Raw genomic sequence first — 24,381 nt, 5'->3', positions numbered from 1 at the left:
AAAAAATGCAAGTGTCAGTTTTTGTAAAGATCTGTAAAGATTGTAAAGATCAGTTAGAGTAGATCGTTTTCTAATATTAATTAAACAATACTTTTAAAGTTTATATAAATAAAATATATTGGAAGTGTGTAGATAATATAAAACATAAGTTTTTTGGTAGTGTGCAGTTTATTTTTGTAAGTTTATGGTGTTTTTAGGTTGAAAAATTTTCAAAATATTTTTTGAAAAATTACTACGTATAAAAAAAATGGACTTAAGAAGTATTTAAAAAAAGTTAAAAGCTTCGGTTTGTTAATTTTACTAAAAAGGAAGTTAGTTTATAAAGTATGATAGAATTTTAATTAAATCTGATCTTAGCTTTAAAAAAGTTTATGACAATATTTAAAAAAAAATACTAAGTTTATTAATTTTTCTTTCACGAGGATAAAGTTAATTTTATATTCAAATTTATAAATTTTTCAAAAAACATAAAACTTTAATGTCAATTATTTTCCTTATCTTAAAAGCTATCTAAATTTTTTATTTTTATTTTAGAGAACGCACCTTTTTCTTTAATTTAAAAAAAAAAATGTTTTGGGGTTTGAGTTATTTCATGGGGTCCCTACAAAAGTAAAGGTTTTTTTTTTAATTTTTTTTCTCTTAGTTTGCATGTTATCACAACAAATTTAATTAAACTAAAATAATTTACTTAAATTTGTTGTAATTCACATTCTTATTAATTTTTTTTTCTTTTATCAATTTTTTATCTAGGAAATGGCCGAGACAAATGATAGTATAATATACATCATTTTGCTTTGGGACCAAATCGTAAAAGATATTAACATTATTTATAAAATAAACATCTAAGAGTTTAAATAACATGCAAACTAAAGGAAAAAAATTAAAATAAAATAAAAAAATATTTATTTTTGGTTGTAATACCATAATAATGAAAAAAAAAACCTTTTATTTTTTGAGGGACCCCATGAAATAACTCAAACCCCAAACCAAATTTTTTTTTTAAACTAAAGACAAAGGTGCGTTCTCTAAAATAAAAATAAAAATTTAGATAGCTTATAAGATAAGTAAAATAGTTGACATTGAAATTTTATGTTTTTTAAAAAAATTATAAATTTGCCTATAAAATTAACTTTATGCTCGTTTTTCTTTCCCTTACTAGTTAAGGTTTTAAAATTTTACTATTTTGAAACTGATTTTAAGCAGAACTATTTTGTTACTGGGGTAACAGTTTTGCTCAGATGAAAACAACCATTTTCGTAAATCATGCTGCTTGAATATCAATTGATTGGGCAATTTTAGTTCACACCTCCACAAAAATTGCATAATATTTCCTTATTTTGTTTAAATTCTTAATAACTTATGGTAGTAAAGTAGCACAAGGCTTTATTTTTGTAGATAGTATGAAAGCCTTTTGAATCAGTTGAAAGTGTGTCATAGGGTCTTCATGATGACATGGAATATGTGATTGTTGATATATTAAAATGTGTGGCTTATTACTGTTGTGGTCCTAATGACTGCTTTGAAAATGTTCCAAACTTTGCAGGATCAAAGCCCAGTAGTCAAAAAATATACTTAAAAAGCAATTAAAATCAACAATTCGACCTTTTTACACAAGAAAAGGTTCAAGTTAGTTTTTTATTTCAATATAACTTAAGAACAAATTACCATAAGAAATAATTAAATTATATTTAACTTACTTAAAAAAAATTTGGTGTTTTTTTACAGATGGAACTATCAACAACCATATTTTTAGAAAAAATTCCATTTCCCCAAAATACTGTATTTCCTAGATCTCATTTATATACTTGAATCGTTTTAATATTGTTTAACTTTAATTTTATTTATAATAAAGTTTCTTTTGATTGAAGAAAATACTTCAAAACTTTATATTATTCAAAAATAATTTTGAAATCAATCAGAATTTTATAGTTAAAGAAAAAACTTTACTTGTGATTATTTTAATTAACAAATTTAGTTATAATCTTTATAAGTTTTTTTTTTTAATGGCAGTGTCATTTTAACTACAAATATTTTATTATTCACAATATTACTAGACAGACATTTGACTTTTTCTAATAATTTGCCATGTTAATAAAAAACTAATGGAATTTAATTTTTATTAACTATTTAAGTACAATATGTGCTAAACTTTTTTACTATTATCATAGTGAAATTTCAATTTGATCTTAAAAACTGTCATTTTGACTAAGGCTAGTGTTGGTTTTTTTCTTAAAGAGATTTTGTTGCATCCTTAAATATCATTAAAATAATCATTGTTCAAATATCATTGAACAGCCTTAGTGTTTAGTCAAAATAATATTAAAAAAGGTATATGTGACAATTCCAAATATAATTATTTGTAAACGTTACTTTAACACACTCTAAACATAAAATAAACTGTTTTTAAATGTAAATATGTAGCTATATTTGTTGTTATGTTGTTGTTTATTATTTTAATATATTTATTGACAATAGTTAATTTTGATTAAAAAATAATTATCATTTATATTTTAAAACTAAATATTTTGAATATGTGTGTATGCTGTAATAATTCCTTTTTTTTTAACTAGTTTGATTTTGCAAATTTTTGTTGCAGGGTTGTAACTCTCACAAACCACTTGAATAACTCAATGTAGTTTTAAACTATTGTGCCTAACTCATTTTCTTGGAAAAAAATTATAAGTCACTCTTATTTAGTTTAATAAGTAATTTTATAATGTAAATTGACTACTATACTGTTATTTGAACAACAAAAAAAAGCTTAAAATATTTGGTCCAAAGACCTAATGTACAACAGAACCTTTTGGTTATTAAGTTTTACACTATTTAGATACAGTTCAATGCCATTGTCCAGTAATATTGATGACTGCTAAATCTATTAACGTGCCTCAAGAAACTAGTACACAAAAATAAGCACTGATTTTTTACTAGTTATATTAGTTGTAAGACATGATTTACTTTTTTACCACCAAATTAGTTTTATTTAGGTAGACAAATCATATCTTCCTAGTTAGTAAAGATGACAAATCAACTTTGAAAAAAGTTTATCAAAAAGTTCATTAAATCATAATTTGTTTTAGCACACAATTAAAAGTAAATGTAAGTAAAAAATATTTTAAATTAATTTAATGTTTATGCAGAAAAAGAATATTATTTTTGTTTTTTTACAGACATTTTCAGGGTTGCCACTCGGTCAGGAAAAGTCAGGAAATCAGGAAAGTCAGGAAAAATTTAAAAAAATGACAAAAGTCAGGAAAAGTCAGGAAAAAATGGGGGGTTTAGAAAAAAAGTCAGGAAAAGTCAGGAAATTTGATAAAATTTAAAAAAAAATCATATTTTGTCAGTTTAATTTTACAAAATTCCTTGTTTTCTAAAGCCTTCAAATGGTAAAAATTAATTAAAAGTCCTTTACAGTCAGAAAAAATTTCCAAAATTTTCATAGAAATTTACAAAAATATTTAATTTTATTTCCAATGCCTTCACCTGGTATAAATTAGTAAAATATCCTTTATAAAACAGCAAAAGTTTTCCATTTAAATATTGAACAAGCAGATTTTGTAAGCTTTTTAGTATTGATGATCTGTAGCAAGGACAATTCCATAGTGAAACTGTGATATATACACAAAGGTTAATTTTAGAATTAAAGTGTTTTTTGTTTAAATAATTGAGTTCTTTATAACTAAGCAGTTAGTTTAGTATTTTATGTAACAAGTTAATGTGTATACTTAACCTCGTTATAATTTTTTCAAAATTTTTTAAATTCATAAATTAAGTTATAAGAGAAGTATATGCCAAGATTAAGTTTACTTATTGTTTGTATTTTTTGTAGAGTAACTTAAGTTTTTAAAGTAAATAAGAGTATATTTATTTGTTACAAATTTTATACTAAATGATAAGAGGAACTATTTTATGCAACAGATATATAGTTTACTTTTTTACGTCTTTTTTTACAGTTACTTATATATATTCTTTTTTAATTAATTTTTATTTAAAGGATTTTATATTAAATAGTTTGGGTAGTATTTTATTAAACTAAGTAAACAATTTATATAAGTAAAACTGATTTATAAAAGTCAGGAAAATTTTGGTAAAAAGTCAGGAAAAGTCAGGAAATTTTTCTCAGCTTGATCAGTGGCAACCATGCATTTTCACTCCACAGTGCAATTTTAATTAAAAACTGAAACTTTTATATATAGAAACTGTTAAAATTATATGATTTAATGCATGATTAGAATTTTCATTTGTATAATCTATAAGTTCTGTCTACAGATTTTGTTATACAAGTAATTTTAGTTATAATTTTTAAATTAGAAAATTTAAATGTTTAAGTTGTTTTTTTTATTTAGCTCAGTATAAAAGCAACTTATAAAAAACTATTAGAAAAGTTACGTGTTTTAAACTTAAGATTTATAAAAAAAAAAATTATAAATTATATTTGATTATTTTAGTTTTAAATACATCTCAAGTTTAAATATTAATTTATATTGATTGCTATGTATAAAACCTTAATATTTGATAAATTTGATTATAATTACCTTTCGACTTCAATTTATGTTTTGTCTAGATTTGCTTAAGTTTTTATTTATTTTGTAATGTCACCTACTATAGCCAACTTACGGCCTCTACTAAGTGAACAAGTGTTTAGATCATGCGTTTTGAACTTAAGAGGCTTCAGTTGTAGCAGTGCTTCTAATTTGCACAAAAACACACCAGGAAAAGCTTCAACTACAACTAGCAAGTTGGGTGAAAGCAGTACCTCTAATTTAGACTTTAATGATGTTAGCAATGCGTTCAAAAGCAAAACTAATTTTGAGCTGATTAGAGGAGCTTTAGTTTACCAGTTGTGCACAATCAAACCACTTGTAAAACATGGAGACAAGGTAAGTGCTAGTGTATATTTAACTGTTTTAGAAAAAAAATAGTTTGTTAATTTTTTTACTAAGGTATTTAATTCAAAAAAACTAATAAACTTTTTCAACTAATTAGATTTTCAAATTAAATAATATTTAAACTACATTATATTTAAAAAAAAAGTTTTTTAAATTTATTTAATATTTTGTTTATGAAAACCGTTAATCTTTATAGAGTATTTTTGAATACTTATGAAAAAACAAATATTTTCATTTTATAAACTTAAAAAATAGTCGTAATCAAAAAATTAACAGTTTGTTATATAATAGTAACAAATTAAACAGTATTCTTTCTATTTTACATTAACACATGTTTCTGTGTGTTAACGGGTTAACACACTTCAACCGACGTCTGTAAAAAAATAAGTACTGTCAGGAAAGAATAGAAGCTAAAGTAGGTATATATATGTGTATATTAAAAAAAAAATTAGATACTACATACTATTTTAGATTAATGGTTGATAATAGATACAATACATAAAGTATTTATAGTAATGTATCTATTATTATCTATTATTAACCATGAATCTAAAATAATCTACAGTATTTGTTTTTATTTTTAATATACACATATATGTATATATATATATATAAATAAGGTTAATGTTTAAACGTAAACACTTTCAACTGAGCCCACTTGAAGGGCTTTTAAATAAATTATTCAAATGGCGATTTTAAAAATTCTGGAACATATGTTTCACAAAGCTTTAATTTTTCATAAAGCTTTGATCATTTAAATTCATCAGCCAGTTAAATTCATCATACAAGTATTTTGAATTTAACTGGCTGATGATCAAAGCTTTATGAAAAATTAAAGCTTTGTGAAACATATGTTCCAGAATTTTTAAAATCGCCATTTGAATAAATTATATATATATATATATATATATAAAGGTTATTATTTAAACTTGAACATCTTCTACTGAGCCCATCATACAAGTATTTTTGAAGGGCTTTTAAATAATTTATTGAAAAAGTAAGATTTTAAAAATGCTGGTACATATGTTTCATAAGACTAGACACCTTAATCATCAGCCAGTTAAGTTTAAAATACAAAGCATTTTGCTAAACATAGATGCAAAAGTTATACAAAAAAACAAAAAGCAGTATGACGTAATATTGTGCATTACAAAAATTCAGTACAAAAATCAATCTACCATCTAACTTTTAAACAACTAAAATTAACCAAAACAACAGTTATGTGACTATAAAATTGATACTCTTTTAAAGTATAGATAAGCATTTTTAAGGAAAGAATAGAAGCTAAAGTAGGTATATTACATGTGTTCGTGTAATAAAGAAAGAATACTGTTCAATTTTTCATTATTATATATTCAAGTGAACTGATTTCGCTCGGATCTTTGTTAAGAAACAAAGTTAGTTTTTTTTTATATATAACTTTTTTCTATATATTTACTTTAGTTTTCAATTTTACTAATAGTATGTTCTATATTTTGTTAAAATATATATTTTTTCTTTTACACATTGTAAATCAACATAAACGTTTTTTCCTGTATATATTGATTCTTAAGCAATTTAGAAATTACAAATTTAATCAACTTATAAATTCTAGACTTACAAGTATACTTTTTCCAACACCAGCTATTTTGAAGTTGTATTTAAAAATAATAAAACATGTTAATACTCAATAAGTCATTAATAAAAATCTATTTTAGCTGGCAAAATTCTTTGAAAAGGCACTTGGTCAACGTATCTTCAACAGACTGATGAAGATGTCATTTTACGGACATTTTGTTGCTGGTGAAAATGATGATGAAGTGAAAGTAAATTTGTTGATTTATATTTTTTGTTTGCTTCTCTAGCATGTATTAGTTTATAATACATATTGAACTTTGAAATGTTAATGTAATATTTTTTACATAATATCAGGTAGATTATTATGTACATTACGTTTTGATGCCTAAATACAAAAATGTTGTTTTTTCCTAAGCTAATATTATTACTTAAGTTATTAGAATTTTAATAAGGCTTATTAGTTTATTTATAAAAAAAGCATAACATGAATATATGCTAAAATTTAAGTCAAAGCGAGAGAAAGTATATATAATTTTTTTTGATAAAGTATATGCCGGTTGAAAGTAAAATTATAATTTTACCTTTTAAATAAACATGGTATCTTTGTTTTAGAAGCACATACCATTTAGCGATTTGTTCCAATAGAACCACTGAGATACTTCTTTTATATATTTCAATTTTACAATTTTAATTTCAAAGCTTTTGTGCTCAATGCATGATATTCACTTTAGTATGTATTTATAGCAAACAACCAGCAGACTGCAAGCTCACGGGGTCGGTGCCATCCTCGATTACGCTGTGGAAGAAGAACTCAGCGAGGAGGAAGCTAAAAATTTGGAGATGCAATCTTGCGCTCCCAGTGCAAACCAAGACCCTGGTAAGATTAAATGAAATAAGACTTTAAATTTAGTCGGTTAAAGAAATGTGTATTTGTCAAAATATGAATTGTTGGAGTAAATTATTTTTTAATTCAATATTTTATACGTAGAATATTTTTTATGTATATATTTCAATAAAACAAATATATAGCTGCATAAATATATCTAGAGATTCGAGTGCAAACAAAGACCCTGGTGAAACTTATAAATTTTAAATGATCAAACTTAAATTTCAAAATTATATTGCATATTTGTAGTTGTTATATAAGGTAAATAATTTACAAGTAAATAGTACTCATGGTAATCATTTACATTGAGAAACATTTAAAAAAATATTTGTAACTTGATAAAATAAAAAAGTTTTCAGAAGTTGGTGTAAAAGTAAATGTTAATTAAAAATTCTAATACCAATTTCATGATCTTTTTTCTAGCTCAATCTGTTACACAAGGTAAGTTTATAAAATATGCTGACTGTGCTTAAATTAAAGATTGCTTTTTAAAATATGTTTGAGCATAACTTAAATTTATGTTAAAAGCTTTTTATGGTGAAAATGATTATTAGCTTCTGAAAAAAGTCTGTGAAAGGAACTTTAAACATTTTTGATTATGTTAGACGAAATCTTAGTATTGTAAAAAAATCTATTTGTGATTTCTTTAGACTTTATATTCAGATTTTTATCTACCAGTTATTTTAAGTTTCTCTGTAAAACAAACTAATGTTATTAAAATGTCAAGTTCTCGAGCTCTTAACGACATCTTTCTTAACAATACATTTCTAAGTTTATGAATGTTTTAAATATTAGTTCTATTATTTTGCCTAAATGTTTTTTTTTTGATCTCATGAATGTACATTATACTTATTGAGAAAATTTAAGTATTAGTTATAATTATTCAACTATTCCTTTATAGTTGCTTCATATTATTTCAAAATATTTCAGTTCTTTTTTTAATTGAATATTCTTTGTATAAGGTTTTCTTAATTTTAAAGCTATTATTTATTTAAGAATTTCACACTTTTGAGTTTTCACTTTTTGTTTCTTTGCTTGTTTGTGTAAATAGTAAAATCTAAATAGTAAAACTTATAAGATTTTTAGTTATTTTTTATCAACATTGTATATATAGACCTTTTAACTAACATTGAAATAATTCTTATACGTTGTATTAATGGTGAGTTGCAAATATTAAGTAAAAGTTAGTTTGAAAAATTTCTGCTTATTAATGACTACTTAAGTAAGTATGATAACCATTTATTATTCTATTTATCTGCTTTATCTTTTTAATAACTACTTAAATGCATCTAATGTATTTAGATGTACTAAAAGATTCTCAATCAAAAAAGTAGACTACATAAACTTCTAAAAAAGTAATAGTATGCTATTATATAGTAAGTATTTTAAACCATTAATTTGTAAATTACATTTTTAGCATGTTCAGAATGTTTATGAGTCTTAAGCTCTTAATATTTTTGATAGAAAATAAGGTTTAAAGTTAATGTTATCAACAAAATCAATTTAGCTACAAAAATATTTTTTAATGTTCTATTTTTTCAATAAAGTTACTATAGCTAGTCAAAAGGTTTTTTTTTCAAATGTTTAATCTTTGAAAATTGCTAAAACGTTTATTACTAAAGTAAAAAAAAAAAAAGTTGCATTTTCTTGAATTTTTTTTTTTTGTGAATAAAACTATAATCAACGTAAAATCCAAATAAACAAGAACCATACTGACAATTTTAATTAGTATATACTTATAATTAGATTTTTCCGACAAGGAGCGATATCACCCGCAGAGAGAGTTCGGAGATCGTCGCAAGAATGTGGTGAGCGCCAGAACTTACTTCTACAAAGGTGAAGAAAAGTGCGACCAGAACACTAAAATATTTCTCGAGTTAGTTGAGCGTATACATAACTTTTGTCAGATTAGTATGACTAACTTTTCTTCTTTATTAGTACAAAAACTACACCAAAAGATATTTAATTTTGTTTTTCTAATTAAAATTTTTCAGTATGTTGTTTTTGAAAAACTGTTTAGATACAAATAATCAGATAATTTTTTATTACCTTCTCTGATCTATCACTTGTTCATCTTACACTATTTTTAGTCAACGATTTAGCTAATTTTTTGTATGAAGTTTTCAATAAACTCGACTCAACAGCTGCATCGATTCTGCCGGTGCCACCACAGACGGAGGCTTCGCTGCAATCAAGTTGACTGCTCTGGGAAGACCGCAGTTTCTTGTTAGTTTTTTGTTATTTTAACGGGTTTGTATGTTTTTTTGATAGTTGTACATTAAGTGTATTGCTGCCAGTTTAAAATAATGATTGATTGTTTTAGTGTTTCAATTGTAACTACCTATAGTTTGATGATTTTTTTCATTTTTACAGCTGCAGTTTTCAGAAGTTCTGATGAAAGCCAGAGAGCTTTTCAAAACTTTGGCTGGAGCGAACAAAAACGCCTTGCACGAACAAAAGTTCGACTTCTCTAGGTTTCAGGTTTCCAGATTGTTGACTATTGATTTTGTTTGTAAAAGAATTATAAAAATTGAGCACAGTATTTATAAATTAGCTGAAAATAGTTTCAAACTTTTATGTATTGCGTAAACTCCATTCTTGAATACACGTATATTTGTTTAGTTGTGCGATGTTTGTGGTACAAATGTAATTTTTTCGGGCAGTCTTAATTTTCGATACGTGTATACTTCTTAATATTGTAAAGCTTAAGTTCGATTTTTAAGTGTATATAAGTTTTTAGTAATTAGTTTTTGATATCGGAAATTAATTTTTACAGTTTTTAGAAATGCAGTATAATCTATTTAGAATTTTTTGACAGATTAGAATATAAAAATGTGTTTTCTCTTAACTTTTATTGAGTATACAACACTTGCAAAATTGTATTTTAAGCTAGTAATATGATTTCTGCTTTTAAAACTTATTTCAATCAATGTTATATCTATTTTTAAAATAATTTCTTTTTCGAATATCTATTGTAAAAGTATTACAAATTTTAAAAGTTAAATTCTCTTAAATGGTAAGATGGTTTAAAAATACTGTTAAAACTGTGTTAGTAGTGTAGCAAACAAATTTATAAATACTTCTACTGTACTGCTAATTTCTAAGTTATATTTATTAACTTGAATTAAGCATTTTAGCAATAATAAAGTTATAAATAGAATTTTATCTACTTTACTCCACTAAATATATATATGCAGAGTTTTTTATATAAAAACATTAATGCAAGTTATGCTAAACAATATTTTATACTCTAATTTTTTTTTAAAGCAAAACGCTTTTCACCAGTTAAGATAACTTAAATGTTTTTATATATTTGTTTAATAGTTTATTGAATGTGTATGACTTTCATTGATAAATAAGAATTTGTAAATAACTGTCAATGTATCTATAACTCAGAAATAGTTGTTACAGCCTACATATTAAAGTTCACTTTTGATACTTGTCATGCTTGTGATAAAAATATTACCTTACCAACATTAAGGCTGTAGATATTAAATTCGAGTACCTAAGTTTCTACTATTTCACCAAGGACAATAATTCACATTAGTAAAAATTTAAACTAATGGTATGAGAGTGTTTTTAAACTAAGTTAATAGTTTTAAATGTGTGATCAAATATTATCAGCTCTTGTTATGTGAAATTTTATAGTAAATATTTAAGCAAAAGTACTGATAGCGTGCGTCTAAAAACTATTTACAATTACTTACGGAAAATTTATTGTGGTAAAAAGGGGTGGCTTCAGATTTTCACTACTGTTTTTGAGAAGCTTAAAACTCATGCAAATCATTTGCTTATATGCTCAGTCAGCAAAATTTTTTTTAATATTTATACCCTTATCGTTAACCTACCTTACCAAAACATTAAAAAAATATATCAAAAAATAAAATTTTGTAGTTAAAATTTAAAATAACATGAAAAAAAAGTGTTTTTGCTGACTCAGCAAATATGATTGTTACTATTATGCAAATAATTTGCATAATTTTCAAGCTACTTAAAAAAATAATGGAAATCTGAAGCCACCCGGCAAAAGAAATAAAATGAAGTTTTTCTGTGTTGAATATTTTGAAAAGTTTTTACGTAGACATACTTGATTAAAAAATGGTGTTGCAAAACAACACAACAAATATTTTTTTTTAACAAATATTTAATTCAATAATAATACATTCAAACAACAGGACAAGTCTCATAGGATGGGTATGCTGATGTCACGTGGCCAGAGCGAAGAGATGTTCACTTGGATGGACAGGGGTGGTGATCAGTTTGTTGATTTGCTGGATTGGAACGAATTAATATCCGATCACAGAAAGTTCTCAGACATATTCGTCGTTCCTCATCCCGAAGTTTGTTTGAATTTACATTGCACTTATTTTAAATTTGTATAATTTATTTACTAAGCTCGTCGAATTTGTATGTTATAATTTATTTACTAAGTTCGTAGAATAAATTTGTAAAAATACTTAAGTTGTTAAAATTATTTTCAAGTATTTGTTTATGTTATTGTGTTTTAGTTTCTGTGAAGTTTGCCATCTTAATCTAAAATAAAATTAGTAAAGTATGAAATGTTGATTTCTAGTTTTACTAAATCTATTATTACTTTTTAGAAAGGTATATGTTTCTTTTAATTTTGAAAGTGTTTTTGTTTTCCATAGTAATTTTATGTTAAGGAATTTAACTCATGTAGTATTTGCAAAAAAAAAAAAATTAAACAATTGTTTAATAATAACTACTTACATATTCATAATTATTCTTAAACTATTTATACTAAAAGTACCTGTATAATCAAGACAGGAGAGCCACATAAATTGCTGCCATCATTCGATGCGGAAGAAGAAGCTCAAATGAAAAGAATGCTGCAGAGAGTCGATAAACTTGCTAAACATGCAATGAAGAGAAACGTCAGGTAGGTATAATTGCTGTAAATTGATTTGTTTGGCAATTCAGTGGAAAACATAAAAATGTATTAGGTGTTTAATTACTTAAATGCTAGATAGTTGAGAAAAGAAAATAATTTTCCGACTAATTGTTTTTGTTTGCTAACATTAGAATATCTATTTTTTTATGTGTTTGAAATTTAGAGTATTAGCTTTTTAGAGATAAAAGTAATCGATGTTTATGAATTATTTTACATTCTATGATTACACATGTTCCACATGACTTACTTGGCCTGTGCAAATCACTATGTTTTTGCCCAGGCAAAAGTGTGTTAGAGATTTTTTACTTCAATTTTATAGTTCTGGTTTTCTCACTATGCGACTAAGCTAATTATATACTATAATGTAAAACATTTAAATAAATAGTTTTCAGTTGATAAATTAAATAAAAAACTATGTTTAACCAAGTGTTTTGAATTATAGCTGCTTAAATTTGTTTATTTTAACTTTTTTTTATAAACAAATGAGGTAGGTTAAAAACTTGCAATATAAATGCTTCCGTGCAATAAATCGTTAAAACAACCAACACATTTAAAAAAACGTACTAAACTACTTTGAATGTTTCGCAGCGTTTTCAAATAAGTAATGACTAAGTTCTGATAAAAAAATTGCAGTTAATAGTAAATGTCATGATGACGTAAACAAAATATTTTTACAAGCTGCAACGCTGTTTGCACGATATTTTTGATTTCGATTCACTAACTTGCAAATATTTAACTGTTAACTTTTCCCACATAAAAATATTTATTACTGGTTCGAAAGAGTAACAAGTCGCATTAATAAGAATTGCAAAATAAAAAATATTGCCAGTTGCTGCATCTTTAATCTTTTTTACAGAATTTTTTTTTTCTGCTTTTAAATTATAAAAAATAGTTATGCCATGCTAATATAACTATAGTGGACAATTCACAATCAATATCAAGATATATTGAATAATTTAGAATTGAAACATTCCTTAAGTTAAAATTGTTCAGCACAAATTTTTGAACAAAAAATAAGTAGTATGACATTACCCCTTGACCTACACGTTGTAGTTTGCTGATTCCTAGTTAAAACTTCATACAAAATATTTAAAAACAAATTTGTCAAACTTACTTTAAACATGTAAAAATTGATTTCGTTAGCCAAAATTATAGAAGAGCTTGAAAATATCAAATTAACAAATAATCGTACAGACTGATGATAGACGCGGAACAGACCTACTTTCAACCGGCAATCAGCAGGATGGCGGTTGAAATGATGAGGAAGTTCAACCGGGAGAAGGTGGTCATCATGAACACCTACCAGTGCTACCTGAAGGTGGGATTTTTGTATGATTTTACTGAGTTTAAGTGGTTCTGAGTCTTTTTTTCATCAAGTATTCAGTTTAAGTATGTGAAGTATTTGAAGCTAAAAATTATAATTTAGTGCCCTTTAAACACTTATAAACCAACTTATTAAAACTATACATAATTGTAATTAGACTTATATGAAGTGCATGCGGCTTATTTTTTTGAAATATTCTTTTAAAAACTAGCACATCTGCTTTTATGACAAATTAAAAATGAAGTAGAAATAATTTTAGTTATAAATTGCATTTTACACACAAAATTCCATATCTAAAGGTTTGTGCGACTTTATGTGATTTTGTTTCGTTTGAGTGGTTCTCTGAGTATTATGAACAATATTTTTTAATACTTTTTATTGAAATTAAGAGTATTTTTGAAGCTAAAAACTACAAAATAATGAATTAAGAAAAAACTTTTATAAATATTATTTGACTTTAATGAAGATCATACAATCAAAGTTTTTAAAATATTCTTTTAAAACAAGCACACCTGCTTTTATAATAACTTTAAAAAATAGTTGAAATATTTTAAATTAAAACTTGCATTTCTCATACAACAGAACACTGAAGAGGAGCTGCTGGTCGACTTGGCGTTGGCGGAACGCGAGAACTTTCACTTCGGATGCAAGCTGGTGAGGGGAGCGTACATGGACCACGAGAGGGAAAGATCGGAGCAGATGGGGTACCAGGATCCCGTGCAGCCCGACTACAACCACACCAACCTGTATGTTTATTGAAAAAATTTTATAAAAAAACAGTTTTCAATCAACTTAAAAGAAATTTTATAACTTATTTTTTACCAACCTGTCTGTTTTTTTTTTTGTGATAATAAAAAAGTTATTAGATAGTTGAGTTTAAGTATGAAAGGCTGATTTTTTTTAAAGTTGTTAGTTTTCCTACGCCTAAACTGTATATTACCAAAGATAACTTGACCCTTTAATCGTCTTTTTATACAGTGTATTTTTGCTTTATACGAAACAAAAGTATTTTTATATAGTATATCATAATAAAGTAGTTTAGAGTTTGACCGTTAACAATTGCCATTGTGGCCAAAATTATTAAGTTTTCAAACAAATATTTTTAAAGGAACTACCATTCAAATTTGAAGTTGTTAATTAAGTCGATGCGAGATACGAATAAAACTTCGGTGATGGTGGCATCTCACAATGAGGACAGTGTTAATTATGCGCTTGAATTGTTAGTTTGTGACTTATTGGTATCTTTTTTTTTTGTGTATATATATATTACAAATGACTTATAAATATTTTATAAGTTTGGTAATGGATAAATTACATTGAAGTAATTTTTAAAGTCTCTTAAAATATGTAAAGCGAGATAATTCCAAACAATATAAATTTACAGATGTGTTTAAGGTTTTAATAACTGACTTAACCTTTAATTTCAGCTAATAATTTTGTTTTCTATAAGAAGGAATTTATACTCAAAGCTTTTATAAGAGCCAATGTCTATTTTTATAAAGGGAATATTATTAATTAATTTAAATTGTAATACTCCCTTGTGAATATTTACTGTCAATTTTTTTTTATAGTTTGGTATTAAATTTAAATTATTACTAGTTAATTTTTTTGTTTTTAATAGTTTAATTTCCTCTTAACATAGTTTATATCAGTTTATATTAGTGTTAACTATATGAACTTAAATAACATTAGATACAAACTTTTCGACTGTTTATTTTTTTAAGTGTTATTAGTTTTAAATACGTCAGGTAACCTTAAGGTAAATAACAAAATACAGTATATGTATAAAAATATAAATAATTTACTGTAAAACTTTTATACTTTGTGTAGCTTGTAAGGTAGTACATAGTTTACTATTCATTTCACTTACTTTTAGTAAATTCAAATTTATAGGTGTTTGTTTTGTACTTGAGGTTCAAACTTTTGAGTAATTTTTAGTTAATGTAAAGTAAATATATTTATATAATTAACATTATTTTCAAAACAAAAATACAATACACAAAACAGGTTGGATAAGTACAACATATCACCGGAGGCTAGTGAATTGTATTTCGGGCAATTGCTTGGCATGTGCGATCATGTCACTTTTCCCCTCGGTAGTTTATTTTACTTTTTTTTAATATTTTAAAGTATAGCTGTAAAAAATTAAAACTTAATGTTTTTTTAAGTACACAAGTTAATATATACGTATATGAAATGAAATCAACCTTAAATTTTGTGAATTTTATTTTTTTATCAAGTTTAACAATTGTATTTGAAAGTGAGTAATGTGCTTGTACGTAAATTTGTCAAACTATTACACATAAACGTATTTCAAGTAAACACGTTTTGTAAAACGGAGATATGACATATCATGAATAATTTAATTTAGCACGCACAAGTTCATTTATATATATTACCAATGTATTTTGACTGATTCAAATCATAACTAAAAGTTTTAATTAATATTTTTGCAAATTATTTATTGGCAACTTCTGATTGAAATAAGTATAATTTATAAAAAACGCTTTAATCTAATCGTGATGTAATAAGACGAATGAAGTTAAATAATAAACACTAATAACTTTATCTAAAGTTTTCTTAGAATTAATTTCAAGAAAAAATAGAGCCAACCGTTTTTGTTAAATATATAATTATTTATTTTTTTCAAACGTATAAATACATTTTATAAAATACACCCATAAAAATTATATTTCGTAAGATTAGGAGCTTAGTTGCAAGCTGATAAATAAAGCTATATTTTCGCAGGTCAAGCAGGCCACAAAGTGTTCAAGTACGTGCCGTACGGACCCGTGAAGGAAGTTTTGCCGTACCTTCACAGGAGGGCGCAGGAGAACCAAGCCGTGCTGGGCGGCAGGGCGGAACTCGAAAGGAAAATGATGTGGCGGGAACTGTTTGCCAGGATGAACCCGCTGAAGAGAAACACTGCCTAATACGTGTGTATGCAGTGTAATATCATTAATGCAACTTTCTTTCTAATCAGTTTCTAAATACAAAAAGCACTGCCCGGGCCGTTGCAGTGTAAATTGCATTTAGAAATAATAATAGTTTAAAAAAACAATATTCAATTTTAAAGACTTCAGTGTTTATACTAATCAGTAAATTTCAACATTCCTTCAAAATCCCTTACGACACAGTTTTATGTTTTGAAGCACATTAGGTTTATACACATTTTTCAAAGCCATTTTGCATACAAATACGATGTAGTTTATTGCTGAAGCTAGATTTATTTTTTGCAAACTAGGAAATATTTATTGCTCGTTTAGTTGTCTGATATTTTTACTGCTGTTTTGTTTCGAAGCACTACACAAATGACTTATTAACACACACTCTTCTATTTGATCATGCATTTTTATGGTTACCTACGAAAGTGCTTTCATAAAACAAAAATGTTGTTCCTTTATCTACACAACAGTTCTCGTTGGTTAAATAAAAATCATTGGTTAAGTTGTAGTTTGTACTTAATTGCTATACAGCAGGGTTTCCCAAACTCATTTACTAAATCGCCCCCTTTTCAGAAATTAAAAAAAAATCGCCCCCCAGGATTTTATAAAGTAATTTTTCTCTTAAGTACGAATTTTTGAGCCAAAAGAGTTGTGTTCGAAATGTAATTTAGTCTGGTACTTCTTATGCACGCACTTTTGGGCTGTAGTTTAAAGGGCTTAAGAAAATAACTTACAGTTATTTTCTTAGAAGCCCAGTAAAGTGTATTAGAATACTTAATTATTAAAAAGCCTGGAGTAATCTGTAGTCAATCCTGTTTGAATATGTTTTATTTTGAAACTAATGAAACCTTTAGGTCAGTGGTAGACAACTTTTGTAATCAGCAAGTCATATTTAGTAAAAAATCTATTCTAGTGTCAACTCATTAAGAAACATTTACTTGCGGGTTGCATAATTTGAAAAAATATAACATATAAGAAAATTGAAAAACTCGAGCAATTGTAATAAAATTATTTAGTATATTTGTGGTCTAGGAAATACTATTGTGAATTGAAAACCAAATTAAAAGCCTTTTTCAAAATATTAAGTTTCAAAATACTTTTTTTATTTTTTGCACAAGTAGTTTTCCAGTTACTTAGCAGGTCAAAATTTGACTAGATCTGAACTGTACGTTACCCATCTGAAGTCTTAACTAGTGATGTACCGGACCCAGATCCGGACTTTTTTTTCAAACTAGGATCCGGCCGGACCCGGATCCGGACTTTTTTTTTCAAATCAGAATCCGGCCGGAACCGGATCCGGACTTTTTTTTTCAAATTAGAATCCGGCCGGAACCGGATTCGGACTATTTTTTCATATCCGGATCCGGACCCGGATAGTGAGTCCGGTACATCACTAGTTTTAACTGAAACCTTACATTATAATAATTTTTTATATAACAAATTTCGGACATTTAGAAGCTAACACTAAGTAACTTATTTAAGCCGCAGAAAGAACCTAAATTGTTTTATAAATAGGCATATTCTAAAATTACTATACCAGAGATTAAAATACTATAAAAGAATGAACAGTTTTTTACACATGATGAAATAAATATTAAAACATCATTTCTGATTTAGTTTAAGGAAGTTTGACCGACTAGTTGATTATCTCACATGAAAAGTGGTTTTATCAACAGCTTCAGTTAATGCAGTAAAATTTTTAATTTCAATGCTAAGAGATATTTTAAGCAAGTTATTTGTAAAAATCTAATTTTGAATTTTTTAATATATAAGTTTTATAGTAGAATACCATGAAATATTGTTTTACTTGGAATAATCTTTAAGAAACTAAACCTTATTTCTAACAATATTTTTTTCTCTTTACTTAAAGTCGAAAAAAAAAATTAAAAGTTTGTTAACTTTGTGAACAGCAAGTAATCAATTAAAAAAAAACTTTTAATTAGGTTTAAATTTTGTTTTGTAACTGTAGCAGCCTTTTTGATGGCTTAAATAATTCTGTTAAATTTTTTCTTTCTCGCTATTAGCTTATAATAGTTTAACAGAAAAAATAGTGAAAAACTAAAAGCTAGGGTTAAACTATTAAATAAACAACACATTTTAACTGTTAAAATATTTTGAATTAAGATAAAACAAAAAACAATTAATATTTTTTTTAATATATAGATTTTTTAACAATAATAAATCAAGTTAGAAATAAAATTGACTTTAAAATATATAAAGTGAAAAATTTGAAGTCATTTCAAATAGAGACCTCAAATCTATACTCTTTTAAAACCAAAACAAAAAATCTTCTCAAAATAAAAACTTTAATGGTTATCAAGATGTTTTTATTTATACAGATTAAACAAGTAATAACAAAAATCTGTTAAATAAGTATCTTTCAAACAAATATTTTAATCGCTACCCTATAAAAACTTTTAGTGTAATGTAAAACGACAAATATAAACTACAAAATTAACCAGGTCGAAAAAAAAATTGTTAACAGATTTAAAACTTAAATAAATACATAAACCACTTAATAAATACATTAGACTTCCGCTTGACTTTGCACTTTGTACAAAATAAAAATGTGCGAACCCAAAAAATCATTATAATTTTTTTTACAAAATGACAAATTTCAATTTCAAAACAACAAATTTACAAATTTCAATGTTTTTTGTGCAATATTGTTATAAAAAAAATCCACTAAAGCATAAAATAAACATTCATTAAATAAAAAGATCTGTATAAGGTATTAAGTATCATAATTTTTTTTGTTTTATTAATACTTGGTTAGTAATAGACTTTATTTAAGTTAAATTTAAGAAAATATAAATTTGCACATTTTTTGGGTAAAAAGTGCGAACTCAAGAGGAAGTCTACCGTAATTAAAATTTATTAGGCATTATGCAAACCTGTTGTATAATAAATAGCTTAATAAAGTTGTTATTATAAAAAGACTACTTAAATACAATACAAACCAGGTTAAATAAGAAATATTTCAAAAGATCAAATAAAATTAAAAAACTTTCATAAAATAATGTCTGCTACTGAAGTCTAATATAATGTGAAGGATGAGGTTCATGACTGCTTGCAAGTTTTTCTAATCTGATTCTTAATCAGTAAAATAGAGCTTTAAGTCACCTCCTTTATAAATATCTAGACTAGATCTTTTTCTCAAGATGTTGATAATTGAACTGAATGCTTTCCCAACAACATAGCTAGAAGGAAAAGATATAAACGACAATCTAAGTTTCTCTCAAATGATTGGATACTTTTGCTTTAGTTTTTGTTGAGTCCAAAAGCTTTCATATCGTTTTTTGGGAGAATTTACTTGAAGTTCAATTTAAGTTTGTAAGTCTGAGAAGGTTTCCTGTAAGTCGTTTACTTCAAAAGTATCTGCCTCAAAGGGATCCATAATTTTATCTAGATGATAGCTTTTTTGTGTCAAATCTAAATTTTACTACTTAATATGTTAAATTTGTTAAAAACTGCAGATTTTTTCAAGCTTTTTTTTTTGTCTAAAATGTCAAATTCCAGGTTTTTCAAGGTTTCTAGGTTAATTGGCAACCCTGTATAGTTTGTTTCTTAGTCTAACTTAGTGACTTTTCAAAAAACAACTGGAAATATCATGACATGATAGTTAATAATAAATAATATAGATTTTAACAAACCATTTATAATCCAAAATAACATATATGTCAGGTTATAAAATAGTGAGAGGGATCCAATCGTCTATGATCTATGTAATTGTTAAATAAGGAAATATATGAATGAAAATATAGTATTTACTTGAAAGTAAGAGTCATAAGCGCTTGATTTTTTTTCTATTTTTTACATAAATAAAATAAACTTTTTTGTTTAAGTTTCACCTCAAGGTCAAATTACTAATAGCAAGCTAAAATTAGTAAAATAGCATAAAAAAAATAAAAATCTTATGACAGCCCAAAATTTTAAAATCGCCCCCTTTTCGCCCCCTTACTAGTTATCGCCCACCCTTTCGCCCCCTTACTAATTATCGCCCCCCGAATTAGTAAAATCGCCCCCAGGGGGGCGATATTGCCCACTTTGGGAAACCCTGCTATACAGTCTTGATATTTTTAAAGTAAATAACTATAAATTATTTTGTTGGTGTCTAAAATAAAAAGTTGGGCGTTGAGTATAACTTGATTTAAAATAATTAAGAAAAATAAACTTTGGTTACATAGATGTGTTTCTTAAGATAAAAAAACCTTTGAAATATATAAAGTATATTAAACGATTTTTTTGAATGAAAGTATATGATAACATTTTTTAAATAATAAGAAATACTTTAAGACCTAGATTTGGATGTTCAGCAAAACAAAAATATCTGTTCAATCTTCTTACTAAAAATATATCTAAGCTAATTACACTCTTAAATGTAATTTTTTGCTATATAACATTATTTTTTATAATTTTAATACTTTTCGAGAGTTGTGTTTATAATGATAAGAACTGTTATTGATCAACTTAGATCTAATAACTTAAATGTAGTACCAAAAAACTATTAAGAAATTTAAAGATTAAGAGTCTTCGTTATAAGAACAACTTAATATTATATACTGTGTAACATTTGACTATCTACATAGCCAAAAACAATAATTAACTATATATGCTTTTGTGACTTAACACATTGACAAAGTGTTAAAAGCTTTTTTTAATCGTTCCTGCAAGAATGGTGAATTAATCGATTAAGGTAAACAATACGAATACTAAATTCCCTGTGGATTAATTTCATTTAACAACTGTCAATAATTTTGAAAATAACATAAATAAATCACAAACAATGTTTTTGATGTTTTACGTGGAGTTATAAAATATTAAAAAGTATTTATTGAAGGATTTAGAAAATACTTTTTGTATATATAGGTTTAAGTAGAAGCAATATATTGCAGTCAAAGCAATTCATTTATAACTTAAACAATTTTAAGTAAGTTAAATAAAACTTATAGGTTAGAAAAGTTTTAAAACACCTTACCGAATAATAACGAAAAATGTTGAAGTTTGTTATTAGTTTTTATTGATTGATTTTATACATCAACTTTTGAATAAGATATATTTAATTCTAGTTTTCAAAATGGAATGATTATCAACAAAAAATTAAGCCGGAGTGTTCCTTATTAATTTAATTTTTATTCGGCTAACTTTGCTTAACTCAAATTCCATTATTAAATCAAGTTTATATAGTTATCCAGTACTTAGTGATGTTAGAGCTACAGTAGAATTTTAATAAACGCATATAGCTGAATGCTTAAAAACCTGAATAAAAAAGTGTATTAATTTTTAAATAACAAAATTTATATGTACAAATATTAAATAGGCAACTACTATACGAATTGCATTAAATTTAAAAGTACTATACAGTTAATTTACAAAAAAATATAAGTAGTTTTTTTTTTGTGTTTAACAAGCATCGATCATACACCATTCAATTTTAACAGTTTTCAATGCCGTCATTACAAGTTGTTTTTTAAGCAAAGTAAACAACAAACTTTTTAATAACAAGCCTAAATACTTTTTTGAAATCGAAATGGTATTTAATTAAAGCTTGTTGAATAATTTTATTAAAGTATAGTACTAATAAAAACTAAGGTAAAAGTATATTTGTCAATATATGTAGGACTTTTTATTTCTAGTAAACATAACATGTCTAAAAGTTTAAACATGGTCTCAGTTTACAGAAGCTTGTGGTCTGATGATCAACCCTTTTGTTAAACTTGAGCTTTTCTCACGGCATACGAAAGTCCAGGCTTTTGCTCTGCAGACTTTCGTCGATGTTTTTGTTGATATGATTTTACAAATTTATTTCATAATATCCTTTTATACAAAAAATTATTAAATGATTTCCCCCATTCATTAAAAGTCCCAGGATATCTAACGTAAGTTTTAAATCTCTCGTAAATTGTACCTAAGACCATTTTTTGTTCTTCATTTTAATCCAGAAAATATCTAGCTCAAGTTAGTTTTTGTTGCTTTACTATTTACCACCCCTTATTGCCTAAAATTTTACATTTCCCTTTCTTCCATTTGCCCCTGACATTATAAAATCATAGAAATTGACGATATTGCCTCTTTTAAGGGAATCCCTGGTCTACAATTTTATAGTGTTATAACATTTTAAATATTTTTACTAGATAGGCATAATATTACAGAATGACAATTGTAAAAAATATTTTTTTTGTAATAAAATGTATATTAAAACTGTTTTTGTAACTAACCTTGTATAAAGCAAACTGTTATTTATATTGATACTCTAAACAAATATTTTCCAACAAGTTAATTCAGTTTATGTAGAATCTTTTTAAGTACAATTTATTCCCTATAAACTATTGTTTTTATAATTTTTGCTTTCCATTTGACTACAAAAATTTTTCTAAAAGTGTACTAACTTTTTTAAACTTAAATTTTTATACTAAAAAAGCTGTAACTAAAAAAGTAGCTTTATACTATGATATAAAAACCTTATTTCAGCACTTGAATGAAATACATTTGTTTGAATTAAAAGAAAAGTTTTATATAATAAAAAATTTACAAACAGTTGTGCTAATCGATTGAAAACTTATACTTCCTAAACGACACTTAAACAAATTTACTTACAGTAAGAAATTTCTAAGTTTCAATAAAATGTCAATAAAAAATATTATTTTAAAACGAATACATTTTAAGTTCTTTTAAGTTCTAAGTGAAACAAAATTTTAGACCTTTATTTTCATTTTAACAGTTTGTATAAAAAATCATAAAGTTTATTAAAACTTTGTTTAAAGACCTTAAAAGATATCTGTGGTGTGCGACTAGAAAACTGAAAAGTTTTTTCACACACCAGGTCCGAGGTCCAAATAATTTAAGCGCTTTTTTTGGTTCAATAAACTATATTTAACAATTTTGAAATTTTAACTTTGTGTTACTTTTGATTATTAATTTTTCTAATTCGTACAGTTTAATATCACTTTTTGAATTAAATACTTTTGTTATTTCGAGAAAAATAAAATAAAAATATTTACAGTACAATAAGAATTTAAGTAAATAAATATCAAGCGTTAAAAAAAATTAACATTAACTTATAAAATTTTTGGTATTAAGAAAAGAAGAAGACATTTTTTCAACATACACAAAACTGTTTTTTTGTATTTTTTGTTATTGAAAAAATGCACAGATTTTACCACATTTGAAGAATTACTCTTATAAATTAGTTTGGTTAAAGCTTATATCAAAAAAAAGTACTATGTCTAGTTTCAGTAACTTAATAATTTTTACTGTACAATGCTTTTTCGTTGCAAAAATACTAATAGTGTTGTTGGTGGAGTCTATCATTTCACTAGACCTACTTTAAATATTTTAGACGACAATATTTTATGTAGAAACTTAAGAAATTTTTTAGTGGTTTTTTAAATTGTTTACAAAATAAAATAACTTCATTAGTTTTTTTAAGCACTTTTTGTTATTATTGCAAGTTTTTTATTATTACTAAAACTGAAATTATCATTATTATATATTGCAATTTTATTGTCCATATGATGGACATAGGCATCAAAACCTAGGCCATTTAAACAGAAAGACACATAACAAAACAAATAAAATTAACACAAAAAGTTTATTTTGTTTAAAACAAAAAAATAAACATAATTTAATATAATATGTACATAATTTTAGCTTAACATAAAATGCAAAATTTTTAACCACAAACTTATACTTATTTACGCTTTGATGTAAACGATCAACATGAAATATTTAGACTCATTGAATAACAACAAAAATAGAAACCTAAAGCCCCAAGCACATTTATAATAGACTAGCCAGATAAATGAAAATGAACATATTTAAAAAGGACTCATCATTAATAGAGAAAGGCGCCACTACTAAAACTGAAC

At 25.4% G+C, this 24,381-nt stretch overlaps 1 protein-coding gene across 2 annotated transcripts; it reads left to right on the top strand.

Moving 5' to 3' along the window:
• Positions 1-4,545: 4,545 nt before the first annotated feature.
• LOC145848835 (proline dehydrogenase 1, mitochondrial-like) lies at positions 4,546-17,015 on the top strand. 2 transcript variants are annotated; one of them, XM_082954070.1, is made up of 14 exons: positions 4,546-4,880; positions 6,587-6,694; positions 7,191-7,323; positions 7,756-7,773; positions 9,079-9,208; positions 9,477-9,558; positions 9,706-9,813; positions 11,508-11,672; positions 12,117-12,232; positions 13,439-13,562; positions 14,151-14,314; positions 14,677-14,787; positions 15,576-15,664; positions 16,317-17,015. In XM_082954070.1, exons 1-14 carry the CDS (start codon positions 4,593-4,595, stop codon positions 16,499-16,501), a joined length of 1,821 nt encoding a protein of 606 aa, XP_082810196.1. In that variant the 5' UTR covers positions 4,546-4,592; the 3' UTR covers positions 16,502-17,015. The 2 variants fall into 2 exon arrangements, with proteins under 2 accessions (XP_082810196.1, XP_082810200.1); XM_082954074.1 differs by lacking the exon at positions 7,756-7,773.
• Positions 17,016-24,381: the final 7,366 nt, after the last annotated feature.

The sequence above is a fragment of the Thalia democratica genome, chromosome 1, assembly GCF_965202585.1.
Source record: "Thalia democratica chromosome 1, ktThaDemo2.hap1.1, whole genome shotgun sequence".
NCBI lineage: Eukaryota > Metazoa > Chordata > Thaliacea > Salpida > Salpidae > Thalia > Thalia democratica.
This window is presented reverse-complemented; position numbering and strand designations above follow the sequence as displayed.

Coding starts and splice junctions, on each gene's coding strand:
- LOC145848835 (XM_082954070.1), top strand. CDS start 4,593: ATGTCACCTACTATAGCCAACTTACGGCCTCTACTAAGTGAACAAGTG. Junction 11,673..12,116: donor TCGTCGTTCCTCATCCCGAA/GTTTGTTTGAAT, acceptor TGTATAATCAAG/ACAGGAGAGCCACATAAATT. Junction 15,665..16,316: donor TCATGTCACTTTTCCCCTCG/GTAGTTTATTTT, acceptor ATATTTTCGCAG/GTCAAGCAGGCCACAAAGTG.